The 24622-nt window shown below is 46.7% G+C and overlaps 1 protein-coding gene across 1 annotated transcript in view; it reads right to left on the bottom strand.

The window, feature by feature from the left end:
* LOC147892738 (rhodanese-like domain-containing protein 14, chloroplastic) overlaps nucleotides 1-11173 on the bottom strand; it is a 91483-nt gene extending 80310 nt beyond the window's left edge. Inside the window, exons 1-2 of the mRNA XM_087387687.1 lie at nucleotides 10775-11173; nucleotides 9507-9628 (exon numbers count right to left, since the gene is read on the bottom strand). Coding sequence (XP_087243813.1) covers nucleotides 9507-9628; nucleotides 10775-11051 — 399 coding nt within the window. The 5' untranslated portion in view covers nucleotides 11052-11173. The remainder of the gene's footprint in view (nucleotides 1-9506; nucleotides 9629-10774) is intronic.
* Between the last annotated feature and the right edge of the window lie 13449 nt (nucleotides 11174-24622).

Raw genomic sequence — 24622 nt, 5'->3', positions numbered from 1 at the left:
CTCGCCCGCCGAAGGTAGTAAGTCATGGCCTCGACGAAGAAGAGAAACGGGTAAGGAGCAAGGGGGCAGCCCTGACGCACTGATCTCTCCAAGCTAAAGCGCTCACCCATCCTGCCTCCAATGATGACCCTGCTAGACGCTGTCCAGTACAAAGCTAAGATACCCTGAATCCAACCTGCCGGGAAACCTAGCCGCTCCAGAGTCCCCTCCAAAAAGGACCAGTCCACGCGATCGTAGGCCTTCTCGAAGTCGAGAAGTAGAATGGCAAGGTGTGATCCGCTGTGCTGAGCCCACTCCGCCGCCTCTGAAAAGGTGAAGACATTATCCAGGATACTGCGATCCTGGACAAAGCCTGTCTGAGTGTCATGGATGAGGTCTGGGAGTAGAGGCCGAACTCTGGCACTGATCTTGGTGAGGATTTTGTAGGCAGTGGTAAGGAGAGTGATCGGACGCCACTGGCGGATCTCCTGTCTATCTCCTCCCTTCGGGATGAGGCAAATCAGTCCCGAGGAAAGGCTCTCTGGCATCTGACCACTGCTGAAAATCCCCTGCAGAGCTGCAAGGAGGGGCTGATGGATGTGGTCCCAGAAGGAGGTGAAGAATGCCCGGGATAGCCCATCCTCACCTAGGCATTTCTGTCCGTCGATGGCCATCAAGGCCTCCAACATCTCATCCATGGTGAACGGTGCTAACAACGTCGCCTGCATGCTAGGCTGGACCAGGGATGGAATGTGCCTCCACACCTCCTCACGGGCACGACTAGCACGAGGGGCAAGCGGCTCCTGCTGGAAGAGGGTCCTGTAGAAGTCAGTGGCCAACCCCAGGACCTCCCCTGGATCCGTAACGATGTGACCATCCGCTGTCCTGAGACTCCGAAGCTGATCACCTGCAGCTCTCTGGCCATGCGTCCTGAAGAACTCCCTGCACATCCGGTCACCCTTCCGGGCCCAGAAGGAGAGAGAGGCGTGATAGGAAAACTCTGAGCGACGCTGGAGTGTCTCCTCCAGAAGGGCTCTGGCTCGAAGGGCCTGGATCCGAAGCTCCTCCGAGCCTGGGGAAGCCTGCTGGAGTCGCTGAATGGAGGCGAGGTCCCTCCGAAGAGCTCTCTCTCTGCCCCACCAATCCTGTCGAACCTGTAGGGCTGCGAGCTGGCAGATCTGGCTGGACTCCTGCAAAGCCTGTGCAACCGAGTCAACCAGATCCACGCACTCGCCCCAGTCTCTGTCCCAAAGACTGCAAATACTGCTGCGCACGTCCTCCCTCGAGAAAATGGAGTCGGGAATCCTGCATGACCGGGGGGGAAGGGTCTGGGCTGCCGAATCTAATGATAGGAGCACAGGCGCATGGTCGGAAAGTGTCATCCCTGGAACTATACCCGCCTGACCGCCTCTGCTGATGGCCCAATCACTGACATAAAATCTGTCAAGCCTCTCCAGGAGTCTGCCTCCTTCCCTGCGGAAGCCCCATGAGAAGTCCAAGCTCCCGTGCCAACGCCGGAAGGACGGGTCTCTCCAACTGTCCCTCCCTCCTGTCGCGAAGATGAAAGAGTCCCAAGCTGACTGCTCTGCCTGAGCCATACCTGTGAACTCCGGACCTCTGCCCTGCTGGTCCTCCAAGGTCTCCAGATTGTTGAAGTCACCTCCAACAATCCAGGAATCCATGTCTGGAAGAATCCCTGTAAGTGTCCTCCAGAAAGTGGCTCTGCATCGGAGGTCTGTGGGAGCATAAATGTTGAGGATTCCTATTTTGGATCCCTCCAAATCCAGGCCTACCCAAAGGGCCCGGCCTGGGATCAACATGCCATGACCGAAAACTCCTTGGGCTAACTGCTCGCACACGGAGGTACAGACACCCCCACTCCTCCCCTGTGCGCCGATCGAGGGCTCCCAATAAGTGTAGGAACGTCCAGGGAGAACCTTCCCGCAGCTACGCGAATGAGCCGCAGAAAGCTTGTGCTCTTGGAGCAGAAGTACATCCAAACGACCAATCACTGCAGGCTGAAGTTCCTGTCGCAAAATGAGCTTCCTGGGACCACGGGTGCCAGAGGAGTGAAACCCGTTCACATTCCAGGATACGAGGTGTAGGCTCATGGAGAGGGATGGGAGGCTGCGAACAACTGTCTGCTCGTGGTCGAAGTCGATGAAGAAGCAAACATATCGGAATGGAGGCGCTGCCGCTTATGAGAAGGTTTGGAGGGGGAGACAGGGTCGTCCTGCCCGTTCTTCAACACCTTCAGCAAAGGCGAGAGGCCTTTGGTGCCATGAGCAAATGCTTTCTCGAGCCAGCTCGAGATCTCTGATGTGGTCATCCCATAGAAGGTTCGGAGTTTCTAATGGGACCAAGCTCTGACATCCTGGGGGAGGGGCCATGACAGGGGAGGTCTGAGGATCACAATCAGTCGGAAGCGTTTGGCGACGCAACGCCACCGCAGGCGCACATCGCCCTCGGACCACTGAGTCTCGAGAAGCTGCCCACCGGACGGGCCTATCCAGGAGCAAACCTGAGCGTGTGTCTGCTCTCTGAGAGCCTCCCAAACCGAGTCGTCTGTCCAGGTCTCGGTGCCATCGCTGAGGAACGTGAAAGCGAAGCTAGGGCCATCCCTAGGGGCCAAGGCGACAATCTTCCCATCCGCCCCTTTGCGGAGCAGGAAGATACTGATGTCGAGACAAGCCGGGAAGGTCCCAAGGTCGGCCACATCCAAGTAGTCCCATGGGGCCAGATCTGTAAAAGTCTCGAGGAAGCTCTCTCTCCTGAAGCTGAGACCCATCAGAGTCTGCCACTCAGGGGCTAGCGGCCATGGAAGCCTGCTCCAGTCGTGGTGTAGACTCCAGGTGTCCTGCCAGCGGGGGGGGAGGGGGAGGAGGCTGAGGGGTAGGCGACTCGGACTCCACGGAGGCGACTAGCAGAGGAGGTGGAGGAGGAGGAGCGGGGGCTGCCCTCGGCTGGGAAGCCGACGGTGCAGCTAACTCTGAGGGAGAGTCGAGGGGGACGGGGGGGGGGGGGGATGGGGATGCATCTGGAACTGGGGCTGAGAGGGAGGAGGAGGAGACTGAGTAAGAAGAGGCGGGGGCTGAAGCTGCGGGTCGGGCGAAGGGGGGGGAAACTGGGGAAGGGGCTGGGACTGAGTGGAAAGGGGCAGGGGAGCGGGAGAGAGGGGGATCTGAGGCTGTGAAGGGCGGGCTGCCGTCGAAGAAGAAGCTCTCCCAGGTCCCTGGGGCGGCTGCCTGTCAGGTCTCTGGGGTGCTGCTGCAGGAAGGGTAACCTCTGCCTCCTTGTTGCCTTTATCCGAAATCTTCTTGTTCTTTCCTCTTTTCCTTCTAACCTCGGTCCAACCGCCCACCACTAACTCTGGACCGGACTCCAGCTGCCTCGGCTCCTCCTGACGTGGCTGTCCGGGGGGGGGGCGGGGGCGGAGGGGGCGGGGGCGGGGGGGTCGAGACGAGCTGGCGAAACGTGGACAAGCAGCCGCCAAGTGCCCAAAGCCGTGGCACCTCAGGCACTGACCTGGCTATCCGGTGACTATCATGCTCTGGGTGATGCTGCCGGCATCTGTCACGATCTCGATCACTGCAGGGAGAGTCGCAGGATCTGCCACAGCCACACGAACTCGGGGGGCTCCTGCCATAGTCACCGTGTCGGCGAAAGTGTCGTGCATAACCCAGCCAAAGTGGGAGCCCAAGTCCCTGACAATCGGCCGCAGCTCAGCAGCAAGACCTGGAAAAACTAGTGTCACTGGGTGGCGAGGTATACGGAACCGAACATCAAAATCCGCTGCGCTGAATCCACGGTACCACGGGACTATCATGATAATCTTTCCATCCACCGATGTGGGGGAACCGGCAATCAGGTTGCTCGCAGCTTTCTCATTGGAGAGTTTGAGCCAGAAGATGCCCCTTCCCATAAGGGCCACCTCCTCAATATGGCCATCCTCTAGCACGAGAGTGGACTGGAGCCAGTCCCTGATGGCTGATCTGGAGGGAGAGTGTCCAATGACTCTACCGTAAACAGAGGTACGGGCAAAGTCAATGGCAACCTCCTGAACACGAGATGATTGTTGCTCTGTCAGGATAACGCGGTAGGCATCTGGAGAGGGAGGGTCCGACTGGGCCTCCGGATCCGGGCAGGGAGCCGCCATACCGCCAAGACTAACTGCAAGCTTCCGATGAGGAAAAGGCTGCCACCCAAAAAGGGGGGTCGAAGCGGGAGGGTGGAGCCTGGGTGTGGAGAGGAACGGAAGGCTGGGAGGCGGGGGTGACGCGAGGGGAGTGGGGGCGGAGAGTTGGTGAAGTGAAGAGGCGGCGGGAGCAGGGTGAGGCGGGGCGGGGCGGAAGGGAGGGGGTGGCGGGGTGGAGGAGTGGAGCGGAAGGGCGGGCGAGGTGGAGTGAGGGGGCGGGGGGTTCGGGGGCGGGGGGCGGGGTGAAGGGTGCGGGGTGCGGGGAAGACGGGGGGCGCGGAAGGGCGGAGGGGGCGGGGTTGGAGTGGCGAGGGGCGGAGAGGTGAAGCGGGGGGCTGGGAGAGCGGAATGGAGGCGGGGGGGGCGGGTGAAGCGAGGGGGGTCGGGCGGGTGGGGCTGAGCGGCGAGAGGGGGGGTGAGGTGAAGCGAGGGGGGGGTTGAGTGAGTCGAGGTGAGGCGGAAGGGGGCGGGATGGAAGGGAGCGGAGAGGCGAGGGGCGGCTGAGACGAGGGAGGGGGGGGAGAGTGGAGGCGAGGGGCGGCGATGGAGAGGCGAGGTGGAGGGGAGCGGTCATATCAGAAGTTGGACATAGTGAGTTGAGACATGCATTGATTCCAAGACTGAACCATGTAGCCATAAAAGTTGATTCTTTGCCAAGAGGACTTTGACATGTAAAGTGGTTGATATCTTGATTATGAAGCACACTTCTTTATGAGGCTAAGACATAGGTAGCCTCCTTCCAAGGGGGCCTCCACTTAATCTCTAATAGTTGACAACAATGGAGGATGTGTATATCCGTAGGGCCGACCTTAGCCCCTAGATATGAAGAACATCACACACCCAAATGGGTGTGTCTCTTGATCTCAATGAGGATTGATCTACAATATGTGTATCCATCTAGTTGAAGCTACCTATTATTCATTCTGCATGTCAACGTATTGATACAAACTACTCTTCCTAAAAGCCTCCCTCAATTCGGTAGGGGCAGCGATTTTGTAGGCCTTGAGTTCCTTATGGGCCCAATTTACTTCTCCACACCTTGCATCATGAGTTAGACTCTACATAAATTCCATGACCAAGCCACATAGCCATAGAGGTCGATTCTCTACCAAGAGCGTGAGAGGGATTCGATAGGCAAAGCAATTGATATCTTAATGATTCTGGAGCACATACCTTACAAGGCTGAGACATGGAGAAGAGGTAGGCTGTAGCCTCCTTCCAAGGGTAAGGAGGCCTCCATTTGATTTCCAATACCTGACCATAATACCTGACCATAATGGAGGCTATGTATAAAGGTGGAACTGACCCATATTTTTTATTAGGGAGAGCTGACTCTAAGCAGAGCAAACTAGGTTGGACCCAATCGGGCCCCCCAGCAAGAAAATGACCCAATTAATTAATTTGTGAGTGGGGGCGGTGCTTGATTAGGGCAATTAACCTAAGGTTTAGGGTCGATTAACGTTTGCAGAAGGTTGGAAGGTTCTAGAGTCCAAAGTGGAGAACGGGTAGCTTCTTGGAGAAGCTTCTGCTCTCCAGAAGGTTCTGTTGGCTGCTATAAAGAGTGGCCAGGCTGAAGGGAGAAGGGTAGAGGAAGAAGGGGGCTCTCAAAGCCTCCCAACCACTGCAATGAGAAGTAGGGAAGGAGGAACAGGAGGGGAGGGCTGAGTGGAGGCCATGGAGGGAGAGGGTGAAGAGAGAGGGAGAGGGGAATGTGGAGAGGAAGAAGGAGAGGCAGGACATGAAGCTAAGGGAGGAGGGAGAGGAGGCGAAGGTATGAGAAGAAGGACGACAGGAGAGGGTATGGCAGAAGGAGGAGAGGGAGCGGACGCAGTAACAGAAGAAGGCGGAGGGAGCGGGAGAAGAAGAAGGAGCAGCCGATTAGGGAGATTAAAGCATAGGTTAATTGCGGAGAAGGAGCAGCTGATTAAGGGGATTAAAGCTTAGGTTAATTGCGCAAAGCGGGAGCTGGGTTAATTAATTAATACAATAGGTTGGACCCAAAGGTGCAAGATCTTAGTATTGGCGTTCTAAAAACATATATGCACGGAGAGGTCCTTTCTAGAGGAAGTTGATGAGTCTACTACTGGATGCTGACCCATGGATTGTTGGAGGAAACTTCAAAGGTGTCATCCTTCCATACCCCACAATCAAAGCAAGGCAACACAAAGTAGTTCCTTTTGTCCACGAAACGCCATAGATATGGCACTAAGTGCCTCAAAGTCGTTCATTTCCGTTTGGTCTTTGCTAGAATGATGGACTTTGGAAGAGGCTAGACCCCTTACAAGCGAACTCAACAATGCAGGAAGAAGCATTGATGCACCCAAGCAAGCAACACTGCATCGAACCACAATCAAATGGTACTCATGGATACTTGCACTGGGAAGTGGACGTTGAGCTCCCTATCTCCTACCACTCCCTTACAACTCTCCTACCCACCTACTCTCCCTCCCTTCTCACCCTACTCTTCCACTTCCCACCCTACCCACCCCTTGCACCTTACTCTCACTTGCTCCCAACACCCTCTTACTTCAAGCAGATCCGCCTACACCACCCCATGATCTGCTGGCACAAAGGTCTGCGCAACGATCTGCCCAAGACCCAATTTATTCTCAATGAAACTAGGTGGGTTCTGCTTCAGCAAACCATGCGCAATAATATAGTCTGCCTGTGCAAACTGGTTTCCAGCCAGTTGCTCAGCAGCCTAAGGCGATTCGAAGTTCAGGATTCAGGGCTCAATCACTCCCTAGGGTGACTCGCAACCAGCCTGGTGCAATCCCTCTACAGATTTGTCACCCCTTTGGGGTTCACACCTACAGTCATCTCAAATTTCCGATAACTACAACCTACTCCATGAATCAAACCAAACTTTTCCTCAACACCTGAGAGAAACTCGCAAAAGCACCTTCAATATACGAAACGAATGCACTTGCATACCTTGCAAAATGATTCTCCGTGTATCAGGGTGGCTCTAATGCCATCAGTAGAGTTCCCTAATCCTAAACACAGATCAAACCAGCAATCAGCAAAACAATAAGATAATCAGCAAGCGACCCACCTCCCAGCCACCCACGGAGGTCACGCCCACAAGCCCATGCATATAGCTTTGGCATCCCATAGCATGAGAACCCGTTCACAAGGAACCTTCGGCACAGCATCTTGTGATCCGCCATGTAGATGGCAGAAATCTAGGCTCTCATTTAGACCAGACCATCCAATGGTGTGTGCTTACTAAATGAATCCACAATAGCCTTGGCCACTCTTATGTAGAAGTGCATCCCGCTTTATTAAGCATCCCCGGCTAAAGATAGCTAACTGGCCCTTTGCTATTGCCCATGTCCTCTGCTTCCCTTAATCCCAAGGCCCCCTAATCCTGCTGGATGAAGTCGACTATTAGCATCCAAATACATAACTCAGCAGGCCCTCTCATCATAGCTTTTCCCTCTCTGGTCCAGTTTCTGCCTCTCTCCTCAATTTACATCAGGTGAGGCCTTGCTTTTTGCACCCAAAGTGTGATCACTTCCCGTACCAGGTTGAGTAGACTTTCCATTGATCCCTCCCACTTCAATGAAGGTTGTGAGTTGGGAACATCCAAGGATTGGGCAGGAAGCAGGTCATCAAGAACCAACTTCAGGTCATCAAGGACAAATCGTCTTTCTCTTTCTCCAAGAGCACAAGCTGATCGGGACAGTATGCTAGCTCCAAGAGCACGAGCCGATCGACAGAGACAGTGTGCTAGGCACAGGCAACTACTACCACCACGGCATACCTTTCTGTCTGATGCTCTTGGATCATGAGGCGGGGTCTGCATTTCGGTTTTGGCCTCCTTGCTTCCCATTATTACTCCACACGGTATTTTGGCCAGTCAGGGTGGACTCTCGAATTGGAGTGGTCAACCTCTATATGCCCAGTTTGAGAAGGATCGAATTCCCTTTTGGAGAGAGTTCTCTTCACGACGGCCACAAAGCCGATGTATAGAGGGCTTCCAACATGGTAGAGCAGCCTATCGATAAGGGGGCGGGGAAAAAGGCGGTGTCCTCAAAGATGGGATAGATTTCAGATCTGAAAATCCATTCGATGGGCCCACTTGCGGCCTTCCTTTCTCTCTTCATGCTGAGGCGATGAGTCACTTTCTCCATTTGTAAACACAGATTAACAGTCTTTTTCTTACTATCTGGAATGAAGAACTCCTTCAAAGCGAGCTTGCAGATGCCACAATTGTATTCTTTCAAGAACTTCTGTCGCTTCAAAGCCACCTGGGATGAATTTTGTAGTAGGAGCATTTATCGCACGACAGGAGGACCAGAGTGGCCTAGAGCACTCTTACATGAGGGTGGCCTTAATATCATCGTTCCTGACATCCAGCACAGAGCCTTTTTTGTTAAGAGGACTCCTTCCCAACAATGAGCCTTGGAAGGATTCTTCAGGCAACAGATTCACTGTGCACTCCCTATAGAGGTGGTGATTGAAGCCGAGCATCAGATGGATTTTTACAGATGCACACATCAGAAGATAATCTCCTAACAGCAGTTATCAGAGCCTAGGGTCACATCAGAGCAGCCCCAACACCCATTCCTCCTAAGACTCCGGTGAGAGAAAGAGAGACAAACTATCATGTGGAGCGAGCTTGACGCTGATAACATAGGACATCCACTGGGCTACTCAGAATATATATATTGGGCCACATGGGAGAGAGGGCCTGCCTCCACTATGGGCACCTGACTATGGGCCCCTGGAGAGTCTTCAAGGAGCTACCCTCGCTAAAGCGTCACACTACCACTTGGAATTTGAGCTGTGCTCATAGACGGACCCTGCAGATTGACACAGCCATACCCCTGGCCTGGCTTCAGGAAGCAAATCATGAAGAGGGTCATCAGATCCACTGGCTTGTCGAGTTCTCATGCATAGGTGTTCCCTTACAGGTTATCTGCATCCTTTGGGGCCAGGGAGGAGAGGGTCTTGTATCAGGTTGCAGAGGGTTGGACGCTAGTCAGATTATCAGAGCAGGTGCTGATTGAGGATCGTATACTTCATACCAGTGGAGTCGTCAGGTTCAGTGATGGTCAATGGTGAAAGCAGCATCTTTAAAATTTCTGTAGAGCTTGCCCACAAGCATTTTTACATTCTTATGGGTCCAGGCATCCAATGACTGCATGATCCTCTAGGCTCCTCGTGACTGCTTCAACGTTGTCATGGGATATGAGCTGGAATCTTGTGAAGCAGCTGGAATCTTGGAACCAAAGCAAGTTGTTTTTCAAGCTTACCAGGAAAGTGGCAATGTGATTTTCTTTTCCAAAAAAAGGACCTTTTTACAAATATGGTCTTGATATCTAACCTTTTGAAAGTCTTCATGCTCTCGTACATCCAGTAGAACAACTTCATTGGAACAGACGAGGTCGTATGCTGCCTTACATTCAATGCTTTCTAGGTTCCTCTCTGTCAATATTCTGTGAACCTCTGCAAGAGAATAAAACACACTCATAATATATTGTCACTGACTCTTTTCACAGCCTTGGGTTTAAATATTATCAACCCAGAATGTCAAGCATGCTCATAAGTCCTAGTTATATCAATGGATTAAGTTACTGCTGATAGATTATCAAAAGTACTATTCTAGGATGGGATCACGACAAGTAGACTTGATGCTTAAGTCATTCTCATGGACTACTCTACTAAACAAGGAACTCCAAAATTTAAAAAACCCTCCTGCACAAGGTCAAAAAACCAGTTTGGTGAACATAACCGCACCATATATTTAGGAAAAGGTAAATCTCATATTACATTTGAAAAAACAGCAGCAAGGTCATTCGAGCTCATTCTCTCTCCTCACAGAGACTTGTGCTTAGATTGGCTACATAGTGTTGATGGTGCAACTAGGTGAAGTTTTGGAGATGCTGGTTGGGCATTGACAAACTCTGTAGAAATTAAATCCTGAAAGACTCCCTTGAACTTCACGAAGTAGCACTGAGCATCATTAATCATAAGGATCTGAGTTTACAGGCGACCTCTTTTCAGGATTTGGAGCTAAACACTCTGCCATTCTGTTCAGAATTGAGATGAAGCAACCGCAGTCTGCCATGGGATGCTCTATAATCTAGAATGCTGAGTTGGGTTGTTCATGTTCTTTATGAGTAGTCCTGTTGTCATTTTTTAAAGTGATACGTACTCATTAATGTCGCAAACTTTTGATGTTCCCGCTTCTGTAATGTTGCAATGTGAAATCTCCCCATTTCTTTATTTGGGTAGTGACAAGATTTAGGCTGCAGAATAGCTCCATAATTAGGGGATTGCCCCGTCCTGCTGATCGTAGCTTGAGTTTTAAAAAGCTGTTAATCTTAAGGACCTTGGTAGTATTATTAAGGACCTCACGCATTTTCGATCACTGACGAGGCAAGTTTCATCTTCATTAGTTTTCTGTCTGCATGGGGACATAATTATTATGCATCTTCGCGCTTATCATATGCTCTCTTGTTGATCAATGCTCATGCAGAGCGAGATTCATGATGGTAGCTATTGGCGCAGAGTTCTACCAACAGCAAAGCGACGTATAGAATTGTTGCAATCAATGCTTCAAAGAGGCAGGAGAGAGACGTCTGAACCCACCAACCCATGCAGTATATTTGAAGGAATCCTCGAACCAAGATCCAACGTAGCCGTTGCGGGCAGCAACGTCTGCTTTGAGCTTCTTTAATTTGGCTTCCATTGTGTTCTCTTTGACAAATCTGTCATAGAACCATCCTCGTCGAGCTGAAGTACTGCCTTCATCTCGTTGCGCGCAAGTCACAAATGGCGTGTAGTAGGGTGGAATCGATGGGGAGGTGGTGCTGCTTCTCACCCTACCGAAAGAGAGCGACTCGAATGCTCGATTCAGGACGACCATTTTGGTGAAACTGTGTCCGAACGAAGATTGAACTGATGTCGGCCGAGCACTGGGCTAGATCACTCGCGAGGCGACGATTGTTTGGATGGATTGGAGTGGGAAAAAAGCATCAACGACTCGCGATCGGAGGCGATTGGACAGGAAAACTTGAGCCACACATTGGCTTTCATCATCTTGTCGTTCACTCCCCGCCACCCGTTCCCTCCCTTACTTATTATCTTCGACGACTATGGTCGATCCTCTACAGACTGCCACTCGCCAATCTTCGCGCTTCTTGTCTTCCCAAGCCTTGGCAACGGGCCTGGTGGATTTTCATCCTGCAATAGCATATTCTCCGTGCCTGATGGTTTTCATCCGGCAATTTAGCATGGATTTGCCTGGTGGAATATATGACGATCCGTGCAGCAGCTTGTATTTCATCCGGCCATCGCCTGCATGGATTGCATCCGGCAATAGCATCTCCGTTTTCACTTCTTTGTTTTCCGTCCGCTAATTCCAGCAGATTCACTTTTGCTAGTTCCTGACCAATGTTTGATCTTTGACACGATTCTTCTCCAAGTGGACAACCAACAGACTTCAGCTCCCAATTTTTTCTGCCTCTAGCCGAGCCCTCGTCCACCAGTCCATCGGCCGGCCAAAAACGGAGCCCTTCCATCTCGTTCACATGCCCTGTTTGAACTTCTCAAGCTTCACTGGGAATCCTGGGTCAGAATTCGTTGCCTGTTTCCTCGTTGTAGGATGCGTCGTCAGGACTCATCAGCAGCAAGTGTTTGCGAAGCCTCTGTTCGATCCATTATCGAGTGAACTTGATTCCCAGTAGATCCATTAATAGGAGCATTTTTGAGTTGGGAGCCGCGCAGACTCCCGCTAGTGCTCGGCAATGCATGCCAAGCCGAGTCACCACCTGCATCCAAGACAGCAAACAACGACGGATTGTCACGCTCATGATCGCCTGGTGCCACATTCCTGCTCCCAATCCAAGCCATCATCCCTTAATGCCTATGATTTCCTTAGGCACGAACGGATTGTCATCCACGTTGAGAAACACACAGGCTCACAGCCACAGCCATTCAAGTTCGAAAACAAAACAAAAACATCGCCAAAGTCCAAGATTACAGTCCAGAAATTTAGCAAATTCCAGAGTCCCGCGACTAGTCTACTCGCAGGCCTCGATCCGCCACAGCACAGTGCATCCAATCCCAGCCTTGTGCACGCAAATTAGATCACTGGTACATTCCTCCCACGGTCCCATGATTCAAACATTCTTCCTGCACACTGGCATTTGACGGAAATCTCTTCATTCCCCGAACCTCCACGACTGATGCAACTGATAGGAAAGCTATGCAGTGAGATTCACTGTTGGTCCCTCTTGCACAGTCTCCCTCTCCTCAAAGTCGAAGGGCCCCGGCCCCTCGTGCACTCGACCGCCCCTTCCAAGCCCTACGTACCCCAGATGGCATTGCTGCTCTCTTCAGCAGTACAGAAGGTGTCCAAAAACACCACAAGCGTAGTGCCCCCAATTACTGCTTGGTACCCCGTTGCACTGCTCTCTCAATCCAATTGCAGACTTTCCATCCACTACCAAGATGCGCACATGAAGCAAATTCCCTGCATGCATCCTGATCCAGGCAGCAGCGGAGGCTGTGAGGAAGAGAGCATCACCTGAAATCGAGCTCTCTCACTAGAACTATATAAAAGCTATGTATACAAACCTACGTCAACAACTCGAGAGCGTTCACTTGAAAATTGGCTCGCAAACCAGAACGAATCGACGGACTTCCTGTTGGCAACAGATTAATCAACGGAACCAACGTTGAAGAAAAGATTCTGTCGAAGTGCTTGTTGGTTTCAAATCCTCTGAAATCGAGGCTGCTACCATTGTGCTGCCCTCTAGTCCCACTATCGAATTAGATGTATACAAATCTACGTAATTAACAACTTTACAGCGTTCAATTGAAATAGCGAGAGAGCGAGGGAACGGTTCATTGCATCACCCGCCATCTTGTTTTGCGATTGAGACGCTACTGTCAGACAAATGTTTTGGTGGAAAAAACCTCGACGATTCATGATTTTCGCTGCAAGACGAAATCATCAGGCGGCCTTTCCACAACTCACAACAAATCTTTGTTTCCACCAACCATTCAACTTCCATTTCTCATGAAAGTTGAATGAGAAAATGAAAGCGTCAACTTACTATTTCTCATTCAACTGTGGAATCAGATCAGACATCTTCACCGTAAGATTCCTAGAATAGAAAGCTCTAGCGATAATCCTTCTACGTACCTCCGACCCCAGGCTCTGTTGATTACCTCGCCAAGCATACTATTAGTAGTCCACGCCACCGGAATACTGAGCAATACCTCGTTCAATCTGTTAGCTTCCCTGTCTCACAACCGATATGCCCCGGATTTTTCCCGAGAACCGATTCCCTACTCCTTCATAGAGGCTTGCATCCCCTATGCCGCCCTTCCATCTCATCAGCAAGCTACACGTCTTCCATGCATCCACACTACCCTGCCACTAAATTCGTACCGGTATGATAAGCTCTGCTCAAGGTTCCATCACTACTCCATATCTTTCCAATAGCCCACGCCCCTTCCTTTCCCTCTCACAATAAACCACTTGCAACTCTGAACCCATGGGGCTTTACAATCAAACATCCTTGGAAGCCACTTCTGCATCAGAGCAACATTCCTCAAGTCTACATTCGGGACTCCCAACCCACCAGCACCCTTTGGAACTTTCATGTGGGAACTTTCATGTCTTCCCAAGAGACATAATGTCATTTTCTCCTTCCCCTTTCTTCAGCCCATATTAAGGCTCTCAATAGTCTTTCTATCTCTTGCCAATGAATTTTTTTGAATCTCCACAAACTAGCCAAGTACGTGCTTGATGAGAGTGTTCTCAACGGAAGCGGAACAAAAGAGGATCAGAGAGAGGGAGAGCCAGAAGAAAGCCACACAAGTTTTGGTGGGTGCGGAACACTATAATCTTCTATCATCCATATATATTGTGTGTTTGAGTATTGGACGTAACCGGGGTTAAGGCACACTAGCCTTTAATCCCCACAACCTCCCACTTAAAGGCCAATGTGTCTTTAAGGGAGAACAGCCAATCAGTATACTATCCAATGCCCATCAATACACGACAATACTTAAACCCTGACTAGATAAACTCTTCGTTAGCATATCTGCAGGGTTATCATCTGTGTGAATCTTGACAAGCTCTATGCGCTTGTCCTATGCGCTTGTCCTCGAGTACCTCCCTGATGAAATGGTTCCTGACCTCAATGTGTTTGGTCTTTGCATGTAAGACCGGATTCCATGCTAGCTCAATAGCACTCATGGAATCACTATGCAATGCCGGTATACCTGTATGAATCCCTAAATCTCATCAAGCCACATAGCCTCCTTGCAACCCTTTGTGGGTGCAACATACTTGGCCTCTGTGGTAGACAAAGCAATGCACTTCTGTGCGCAAGACATCCACAACACTGCACCACCTGCAAAGGTGAACATATAACCAGAAGTGGACCTCTTGCTATCCACCTCCTATCCACATGCCCTGCATAGTCTGAATCTGTGTACCCAAGTACACCCATCTCTCCTCTGCCACAGCAGATACACATCTCCTTGGTACCCTTCATGTACCTCATGATGCACTTATCTACCTCCCAATGCCTCTTCCCGGATTAGCCATATACTGGCTAACAACTCCCACTACAAATGCAATGTTTGGTCTAGTAGCTATCATAGCATACATAAGACTCCCAACCATTGATGCATAAAGAACCTTGGCCATCATGGCCCTTTCATCTGATTTGGGACTATCTACTTGACGCTGTTTCACATATGGAGGTAATGGAGTACTTACTGCCTTCCCCCTCTCCATATTTATAAATTTCCTCATGCAGATCCCCATGCAAGAAAGTTGTCTTGACATCCATTTGCATAAGCTCCATATCCTCCACCAAGTACACATAACTAGAATGAAGATCTCATCAAAGTCCACTCCCTTCTCTTGCTTGAACCCTTTAGCAACCAAACGGGCCTTATACTTAGGCACATCATCACCTGTGTCCATCTTGTAGACCCATTTACATGGCAATGCTTTCTTTCCATGTGGCAAAGAAACCAAGTCCCAAGTCTTATTTTTCATGAGGATTCCATAGCATACTCCCACTTGCACTGATCCTCACGCATCATAGCCTCCCTGTAGCAAGAAGGCTCCCCGCAATCAGTAAGCATCACTCATTTGGCTCATTATTTCCACCAATAGTTTATCCATCATCTGCCCTTGATTGTGTACCTGTAGGAGTATCTGGTGGCACCATTTCTTGCACATTCGGTGCATGGATAGCTTGCTGTCTATCAACATATGCAAGTGGATTCACATCTTGGAAAGTGATTCTTCTCATTTCCACATCCCTCATGGGTGTCTTATGCATCTTCTTCTCATTGAATACCACGTCGTGGCTTCATATGATCTTCTTTGCTTCTGGATCCCAGAGATGATAGCCCATGTCTCCACTTTCACCATAATCCAGAATGATGCATTTCCTAGACTTAGGATCTAGCTTCTTCCGAAGCTCTTTTGGCACATGAGCATATGCGTCACACCCAAATATATGCAAATGAGAGTAAGAGGGCTTTTTGCCACTCCATGCCTCTTCAAGAATTCCACCATCCAAACTCTTACTATGGGTGATCTATTGATCACATGCACTGCAGTCTTTATTGCCTCGGCCCAAAAACCACCAAAAGACTTCATTGGAAAGCATACACTGTAACCTTTATTGAATGGTGCAGTTCATCTTTTTTGCAATTGGATTTTGCTATGGAGTACAAGGGGATGTGAGCTCCCTCTTGATCCCAACAATGTATCACAGAAATGCTGAAAGTCATGAGAGAGATACTCTCTACCATTGTCAGTCCATAGGCATTTAAGCGTTTTACCTGATTGATTTTCAACCAAAGCCAGCCATTTTCAAAATACCTAGAACACATCGCTCTTCTGAGCCACCACATTTCCTAGTTACATCATCAATGAATGTCACATAGTATTCAGCCCCACCTAATGATCGTGTAGGCATGGGACCGCATACGTGTGAATGCACCAAATCAAGCTTTTCAATCTCTTTCTGTCCCCTTCTTTTATGGGCTAATTTATTCTAGTTCCCCATAAAGACAATGCTCACAAAATTCAAAGTAAAAAAAACTCAAATACGGTACATAACCCAAATGGCATATGAGTTTCATTCCCTTCTGGCTCATGTGTCCTAACCGCCAATGCCACAAAGAAGTAGTTGGCTACTCTGTTGTAGCAACAACATGATCAGACACCCCTGATACATGTAAGGGATACAATGTCCCACACTTGGCACCACTTGCCAAAACCATAGAGCCCTTCTACAACTCTGAAAGCCAAAGGTGGTCTGAAAATCGGCATCATCTAGCTGACCCGCTGAAATGAAACTCTTGGTCGCTTAGGCACATGTCTCACCCATTTGCAAAAGAAAACTTTATGTCACATGCATAGTTATTTCCAAGATGCACACAACCTGTCTTTCCACTATCATAAGTCGAGAACCATTCCCTATGGGGAGTAATGGGAATATGCATCATTTGAAGTGGTAAGAAACTCTACAGGTAGACTAGACATGAAGAGAATATCATTGTCACTATTATCATCGACTGCATTGATCTCCTCGACCTTCACTTTTCCTTTGTCCTCCCTTGGACCTTGGACTCTCTTCCTTCTTATTTGCACCTGAATTTGCATTCTTTTTCTTATCCTTTTGCTCTCTTTTCAACTTGTAGCAATCCTTTTTTATGTGGCCCTTCTTGCCACAATGGTAACACTCAATGTTCTGTGCCCTGGATTTGCTATGAGACTTCCCTCTCTCTTAGTACTTCCCCCTGAACTGTGTCAAAGAATGTAAGATCACGCTAAACCTAGTGCAACTAGATAAGCATAGGAACTATGGTTTCCTTTGTCCTCCCTTGGACCTTGGACTCTCTTCCTTCTTATTTGTACCCCAATTTGCATTATTTTGCTTATCCTTTTGCTCTCTTTTCAACTTGTAGCAATCCTTTTTCATCTGGCCCTTCTTGCCACAATGATAACACTCAATGTTTTGTGCCTTGGATTTACTATGATACTTCCCTCTCTCTTGGGACTTCCCCCTGAACTGTGTCAAAGAATGTAAGATCATGCTAAATCTAGTGCAACAAGATGAGTATAAGAACTATGGAGGAGAAACTCCATGAAAGAGAGGATGAGCAACTATGAATCAATCTATTTCAAATCTATGTAGACCATACAATGAGAGGCTTCTTTTATAGAGAGAGCCTTTAGAATAGTCAACACTTGTGGGATCCTCTGATCCTTATCCTTCTGGTGGATATTCTTGCTCCACATCTTCTCATCATGTAGTCCACATTCTAGGGTGACTACTTTAATACATTCCTATACCATGCCTTTGTCTCTAATTATGTGCTCATGGCACCATATTCCTCAACACCTCCCTTTGGTGCCATGATCCATTGGCTACCGCAAGGTGGTCAGATGTGAGTTACAAATCCATCACATCCCTTTAGTACATACCTTGCTACTTAAGGTGGCCAAGTGTGGTTTTTACACGTCAATACCTCGCCTGAGTGCTTGCATGGCTACTTGCAGGTGGTCAGGTTTGATTACAAGAACATAGGCTAAAGGTGGAAAGGCTTTTGCTTCTCAATACATGTTGTCGATGGCATTCTCTTCATTGCTTGATGTAGCTTGATGCATGATGCTTTGTTCTTTCTGCTCCTTTAATGCTTTATGTTTGGATGCCATACTTTGTGCTATGGTCATCTCATGCACTTGTGCTTTTGGCATGCTTTTTGCATTCATGCGGTTCTTTACCATTTATTGCAAAGGTCTTATCATGAGCTTTGTTTTGCTTCAATGGCAGTGTCTAATTTCTAACAATGATTTTGACTTAACAGGTGCGTAGAGTTCAAAAAGGCAATCACTTTTCCTTTTTGGAGCACATGCAAATTCTTCTTGGATTACAAGTTATGGCTTGTTGAAGTTTAATGAAGAAGAGGGAAAATTGATGATGTGGCACATGGATTCACATGCATCATTCCAAACTATGCTTAGTAAGGGCTTCTATGCTTATGTGGCACTATAGTGATGTGGTATTTAACTAACCCTAACCCTAACCATGGTTATTGTGGGTCACTTGACCATTGACCAAGGTAAGGTTGAGCTAACCTTAGTGTGACCACATACTTAACCAGGGGTAATTCTAACTAACCCTAGTTAGTTATATTATCTGCAATGTGTCAGACAATGGAAAGCTTTCAAAAAAAGAATTTTGAAGCAACGAATGGAGATCTAGTCTACACAAACGCATGAAGAGCCACGGATCTCTGTCTTCCTATTCGTAAATGAAGGTTTCCTTCTGAGTCGTGGTCGTCTGTCGTCCGTTTGCTGGAGTAGGGATGCTAGCCAAAGATCACATGTGGTTTTTGCTCACCTCTACGTTGCCCACAAGGATTGCTAGGTCAAGCAGATCGAGCTCCTCGATGGGTGTGTCGAGAATTGGTCCAAGGTCGATGAGCGCTCGCTGTGAGCATTTTTGGAGCTATGGGACTTAGGGAGCACCATTTGTTAGAGCACTAGGTAAACGCTATTTTGCTACTACTCGAGGTGTCAAAACCAAGAGCTTATCGTTGGCGATCCGGAAGTCGGTGGCAGTCCTGCAGCTCACATTGCTTGCATCGTTGCTACTTACGCGTTGCCATTGATGGAGTTGCTTCTTGCTGCTGTAGCTCCCGTGGAACCTTATCGCATGAGGAGCTACTATTTGGCGTTGCTTCTATTGTACTCTAATATTGTGTATTGGCATTGCTTTGCTTGTTTGCTGACTTGCCTAAGTTCGGCAATAATGGTCTGCTTGCTTGCATTACCCTAGTCATCAGCAAGTTGCAGGCTCTTGAATCGAATTCTCATAGACCTAAATGCATCAGTACTGAATATCCAAACCACCTTTAATCCAAGTAGAGAATAATGAGTACACATCTCTCAAATTAAAAAATATTCGAGGCTTAGTTCAACCTAAGCTCTGATACCATGTCAAAGAATGTAAGATCGTGCTAAACCTAGTGCAACTAGATGAGCATAAGAACTACGGAGGCTCAAAGCATAGAAGAAACTCCATGAAAGAGATGATGAGCAACTATGAATCAATCTATTTCAAATCTATGTAGATCATGCAATGAAAGGCTTCTTTTATAGAGAGAGCCTTTAGAATAGTCAACACTTGTGGGATCCTTTGATCCACATCGCTTCTAGTGGATGTCTTTGCTCCACATCTTCTCATCATGTAGTCCACATCCTAGGGTGGCTACTTTAATACATTCCTATACCATACCTTTGCCTCTAATTATGTGCTCATGGCACCATATTCCTCAACAACTACTCCTTTGCACATTTAAGGTTGCATCCTGCTTGTTGCCTTCCATAGACTTTCTTCTAATCTCCTTGGCCAACAAGCTACCCACAACATCATCAAACTTCAGTACTCCACCAGGTGCAGAGTTATTGACAACTGTACAAAAGGTATCCCATGAGATGGCAATGAACACAAGAAGAATATTTCTTGGATTTGCTACGAGACTTCCCTCTCTCTTGGGACTTCCCCCTTGAACTGTGATCTATGCCTTTGCACATTTAAGGCTGCATCCTGCTTGTTGCCTTACATAGACTTCTGTTTAATCTCCTCTACCAACAAGCTACCCACCACATCATCAGTACTCTACCAGGTGCAGAATTACTGATAGTTGTACAGAAGGTATCCCATGAGATGGCAATGAACACGAGGAATATTGCCTTAGTCTTCGCATCAAAATTTAGCTTCTGAGCCTGAAGCTGGCTGAAATAATACTGAATTCATTCAAGTTAGAAGCAATGGAGACCCCTTCCTTCATCTGCAGCTCTAGCAACCTCTTCATGAGTAGAGGCACATTCTTTCTCATACGTGGCACATAATTTCTTCCACAAATATTCCATAATCTAATCATTTACTACTGTGAAATAAATAAACTCTGCAAGATGAAGTCTAACAGTAGACTTTGCTAATGCATCCAACTCATTCCAATCATCCTCTGACATAGCTGTGATCCCTTCCAAGGGTTTAATCTACTTATTTTGAATAAGTGCATCCCTTATCTGTTCTTTTCACAGAGAAACTTTTATCCCACCAAACTTTTAAATGCTGAAAAACTTCTTTTCAAACATGGAAGAGGATGCCATGATGCAAACAAAGCAAAATCCCAAATGCTAGTGCCTGCAAGAGGAATCACACCAAATACCAGGTGCACCCAAAAATGAATGCCACAATGGAAGGTAGTATCACCAAACCTCAAAGGCTCAAAGCACCAAAAAATGCAACTGACTCATGTGCATATACTATGCATCCATATGAGCAAACTTGGCCTAAAAGAAAATATCAACCTACAATGGCAAAACAATGGCAAAGCCCATGCCAATAAGAGCGAAATGCCTCAAGCATAAACACCATCCATGGGCATAAGCATCAATAATGTCTCATGCAAGAGAGTATAGCACTATCAATGCATCAACTGCAATGTGTCAAAGCTATCCCTCAGCATAAAATAGCATCTATGTGCTAAACATCCATCAATAAAGCATCCCACAAGGCAATCTGGGACTATCAGTGCATCCAACAAGGATCGCAATGCATCCAAATGGCCTGTAAAGCATCCACTGCAACCCTTTGCACACCATGAATGAGTGGACATGGCTCAAACTACAACCAGAGTGATCTGCATAAGGTATGCTCAAAATCACGACCCCAAGGCAACAATCACTACTGAAAGTAAAACCTGAGATCCACTGCAATCTTTGCATACACGGCATCAATGACATGACCTGTGCTTTTCGCAGCTCAAAGAAAATCACTCTAGATGTGAAGTAAACCCAACTCAAAGCTCGCAATTGACCTATAAATTAAACCTTAGTAGCCTAAGGTTCAACAAAGAAATGCCATGTGTAAAAAAATCAAAGGTTTGAAACTTTGAATGGATTTTTGACAGAGAAATAGACGATTCAACATCTCAGAGAGAGAAAACTTCTCCAAATCTCCATAGAATCATGCAAGAGTTGACAGATAGGGGTTTTCAGGCTCTAGAATGCAATGGAATAGACGGTTTTGAAAACCATGGTCCCAATCACTAGATCCAACACACAAAAAAACGTTTTGACAAACTTATCTATTTGTAAACACTACCCGAAGTGCAAATGATGAGCAACACATAAGTTTTAGAACCTTTTGAGTCCACTGGAACTGGCAGATTTGCGAATGGTTGCTTCAAACTTGAGTTCCAATACACTGAAACTTACAGATTTGCAAATGGTTGCTTCAAACTTGAGTTCCAATACACTAGTAGAAAAAAATGGAAACAGAGATAGTGAGCTAGAAATCCAATAAAATAATCCCAAATTCAAGAATGAAGGGGTTTTTGAACTCCCAAAGTGCAATGGACACCAAAATCAGGCAAGAATTGCCTCTGCAAGTCATTTCGAACTCTCGATCTCATCAAAAGAAACAAGGGAATCATTAAAAAATGTCTATTTGCTCCAAAACCACTGCAAGCTTGCAAAAAACCACTCAAAAAAACAAAACAACTTTTCTAAAGGTTCCTTCTAGGTCTCTGCACACCAAGATGCAAGTAAAGTCACCCATAGAGATTCTCCTTCCTCCCACAAAGTTGTAGCAATAGACTCCAGACTCCAAACATGCACACAAGCTCAGCTAGACCACCTAGAGGCATGAGATAGGCCACCTGGGATCTGATACCAATTGAGATTGCTCTTAAAGAAAGCGGAACAGAAGAGGGTGACAGTGAGGAGAGAGCCAAAAGAAAGCCACACAAGCTTTGGTGGGTTCAGACACCCTAATCTTCTATGTCATCCATATATATATGTGCTTGAGTATTGTACATATCCAGAGCTAAGGCACAATGGTTTCTAACCCCCATAGTGGATGGCACCAACACACGTTTGGCAATCAACGTCCTTGCATCCCAATACAATCCCATGCCATGCTTGAATTTTAGATTTAATCTTGTCTTGAACTAATCAAAACTCTGCCTTAAGGTTACACCCATGCCAAAAGGAGCACCCAAATATTTCACCACCACCCCTTTGTGAATATAGTTAATCGGCCAAGCATTCACCCAGTTAGGTCTAGTTTCCTAAGTCCCAAACATTTTTGGCCAACTGCATACTGATCCAGAAGCCTTACACAACACACTTGCAATATGGCGCACAATTTTTTAATGCTCCTTTGATCCTCCTCTGTTATAGACATCATATCATCTGCAAATAGCTGAGTGCAAAACTTCTCCCCAAAGGGCAAAGCCACACCCCTAATCAACCCCTCCATCACAATCTTTTTAATTGTATTGATTAGGGGTATTGTGCATATAGTAAATAACAGAGTTACTAATGGGCACCCTTGTCTCATGGCTTACAGAGCTAGAACAACCCCACCATTCACACAGAGGACAATCAAAGCATCGGTAAAACGCATATCCACCATCCTATAGAATCCTTTTCCAAATCTCAATTTGTCCAAAACAACGAACATGAAGTCCCATCTCACTCTATCATAAGCTTGGTCAAAGTCAACACTAAGCATTACACATTTAAACCCAACCATTGAGGCATAATCAAGCATAGACGAGACATTCAGTATCTTTTAATATATGTCCCTTGCTTTAATAAAACCATTGTGCTCATTGTCTACTACCTTTGTGCATATATTCCTAATTCTACATGCCATAACCTTGGCAATCAACTTATAAGCCATATTAAATTCCGTTGTAGACCATCAAGACTTTTCCTTGGTCAAGGTGCTATATCATGGTTGTCGAATATGCAGCCAACTGTTTCTTTGTCTTCAATAGAAGCATTATATAGAGCACTCACAACATGTGCTTGTGAGGCTATATAGCTCAAAGACTTATCAGAAACATATTACTTTGATGAGTCAAAGCCAACAACAATATATTGTGACAATCAATTGGGTCAAAAATTAGCCAATAATCTAATATATCACTCCAAGAAAAAGCATATTGATGTCAAAGAGCATTTATTACAAAAAGAGTGTTACTTGGTGACATTACATTGCAACATTGTGATAGCAAAGAGAATGTTGCAAACATCCTTAACAAACCACTTGGGAAAGAGATTTTTGGGGCACACTGATATGTTCTTGCTTTGACTCAGAGGAAGGACATTCCCATTAAAGGGGTGTTATGGAATGTAATTATCAATCCTTCTTTGATTCCCCTTAATCATCATCATATCCTTGTGTGGATATCCTGGTCTCATGCTCTCTTGCATTGTTACTATCACAGTATCCATGCAACCTTGGACAACTTCCTCTGTATTCTATTCCAAACTATCTTGTATCTCTAATGTATCTCAAGACTCTTTTGGCTACATTCTAGTGAGGCCATCACTATAGCCAACTATGATGCCTTTACATGACTTAACATCCCACTTTCTACGATGATTATCATGTATATGGGCATATTCTATTCAACCAAATATGCAAAGATGCCCAATGAGTGGCTTATATCTAGTGAATGCCTCATAAGCTATCATACCCTTCATCAGTTTGGTCGACAGTTGATTAACCAGGTAGTTTGCAGTGGCAATTCCTTTTGCCCAATACTGATTTGGAAGATGCTTCCCACTGAGCATTGCTCTAGCACTATCTACTAAATTCCCATTCTTCCTTTCAACTATTGCATTTTTGGAGGAGTATCTGCACATGTGAATTGTCTTTGAATGCCTTTACTTTTGCAAAAATTTATGAATGCTAAAGACATGTATGCACCTCCTCTATCTAATCTCATGTCTTTGATCATTTTTCCTATTTGGTTCTATATCATGTCTTTGAATTCTTGAAATTTGAAAAAAAAACTTCAAATTTCTCTTTCTAAAAGTAGATCCAATAATATTTATTGTAGTCATTGATGAAATTCAGATAGTACAATGAACCATTGATGCTGGGGTCTGTTCATAACCCCATCAAGTATGCTTTTATCAAAGCTATTCCTATATATTAATATAAAATCTTGACGAAAGTTTATCGAGCTAGTTTTTTTAGTTTCACAATATTTGTTAAACATATTACAATTTTATGTATTTTCTTTTGAATTTTAAAGAGAAGTTGTAAATCTAGCCGAAACTTTAAAATTTTTCTCATAAAAGTTTCAAATCTTGGCAAATTTTTTAAACCTTTATTTTTATTAGGGCATACAAACTTTTGACCCTAATATAAAATTTTGCTTCTTAACCATCAATGTCATTGTACATTATTTCAATCTTCTACAAATCCTTACTTGCAAGACTCATTGGCATAATAACTATGACTTGAATGTCCACCACAACGATTTCCTCTTCCATGGAAATTTCCTCTTTTTCTTCTAAATTGACCTCCTTGGTCATACTATTTCTTGCAGCAATCTTTAACATAGTGTCCAAAC

The sequence above is a fragment of the Dipteris shenzhenensis genome, chromosome 16 (genome assembly GCF_047967505.1).
Source record: "Dipteris shenzhenensis isolate YYH24624 ecotype China chromosome 16, Dip_SZ_1.0, whole genome shotgun sequence".
Classification (NCBI taxonomy): Eukaryota; Viridiplantae; Streptophyta; class Polypodiopsida; order Gleicheniales; family Dipteridaceae; genus Dipteris; species Dipteris shenzhenensis.
This window is presented reverse-complemented; position numbering and strand designations above follow the sequence as displayed.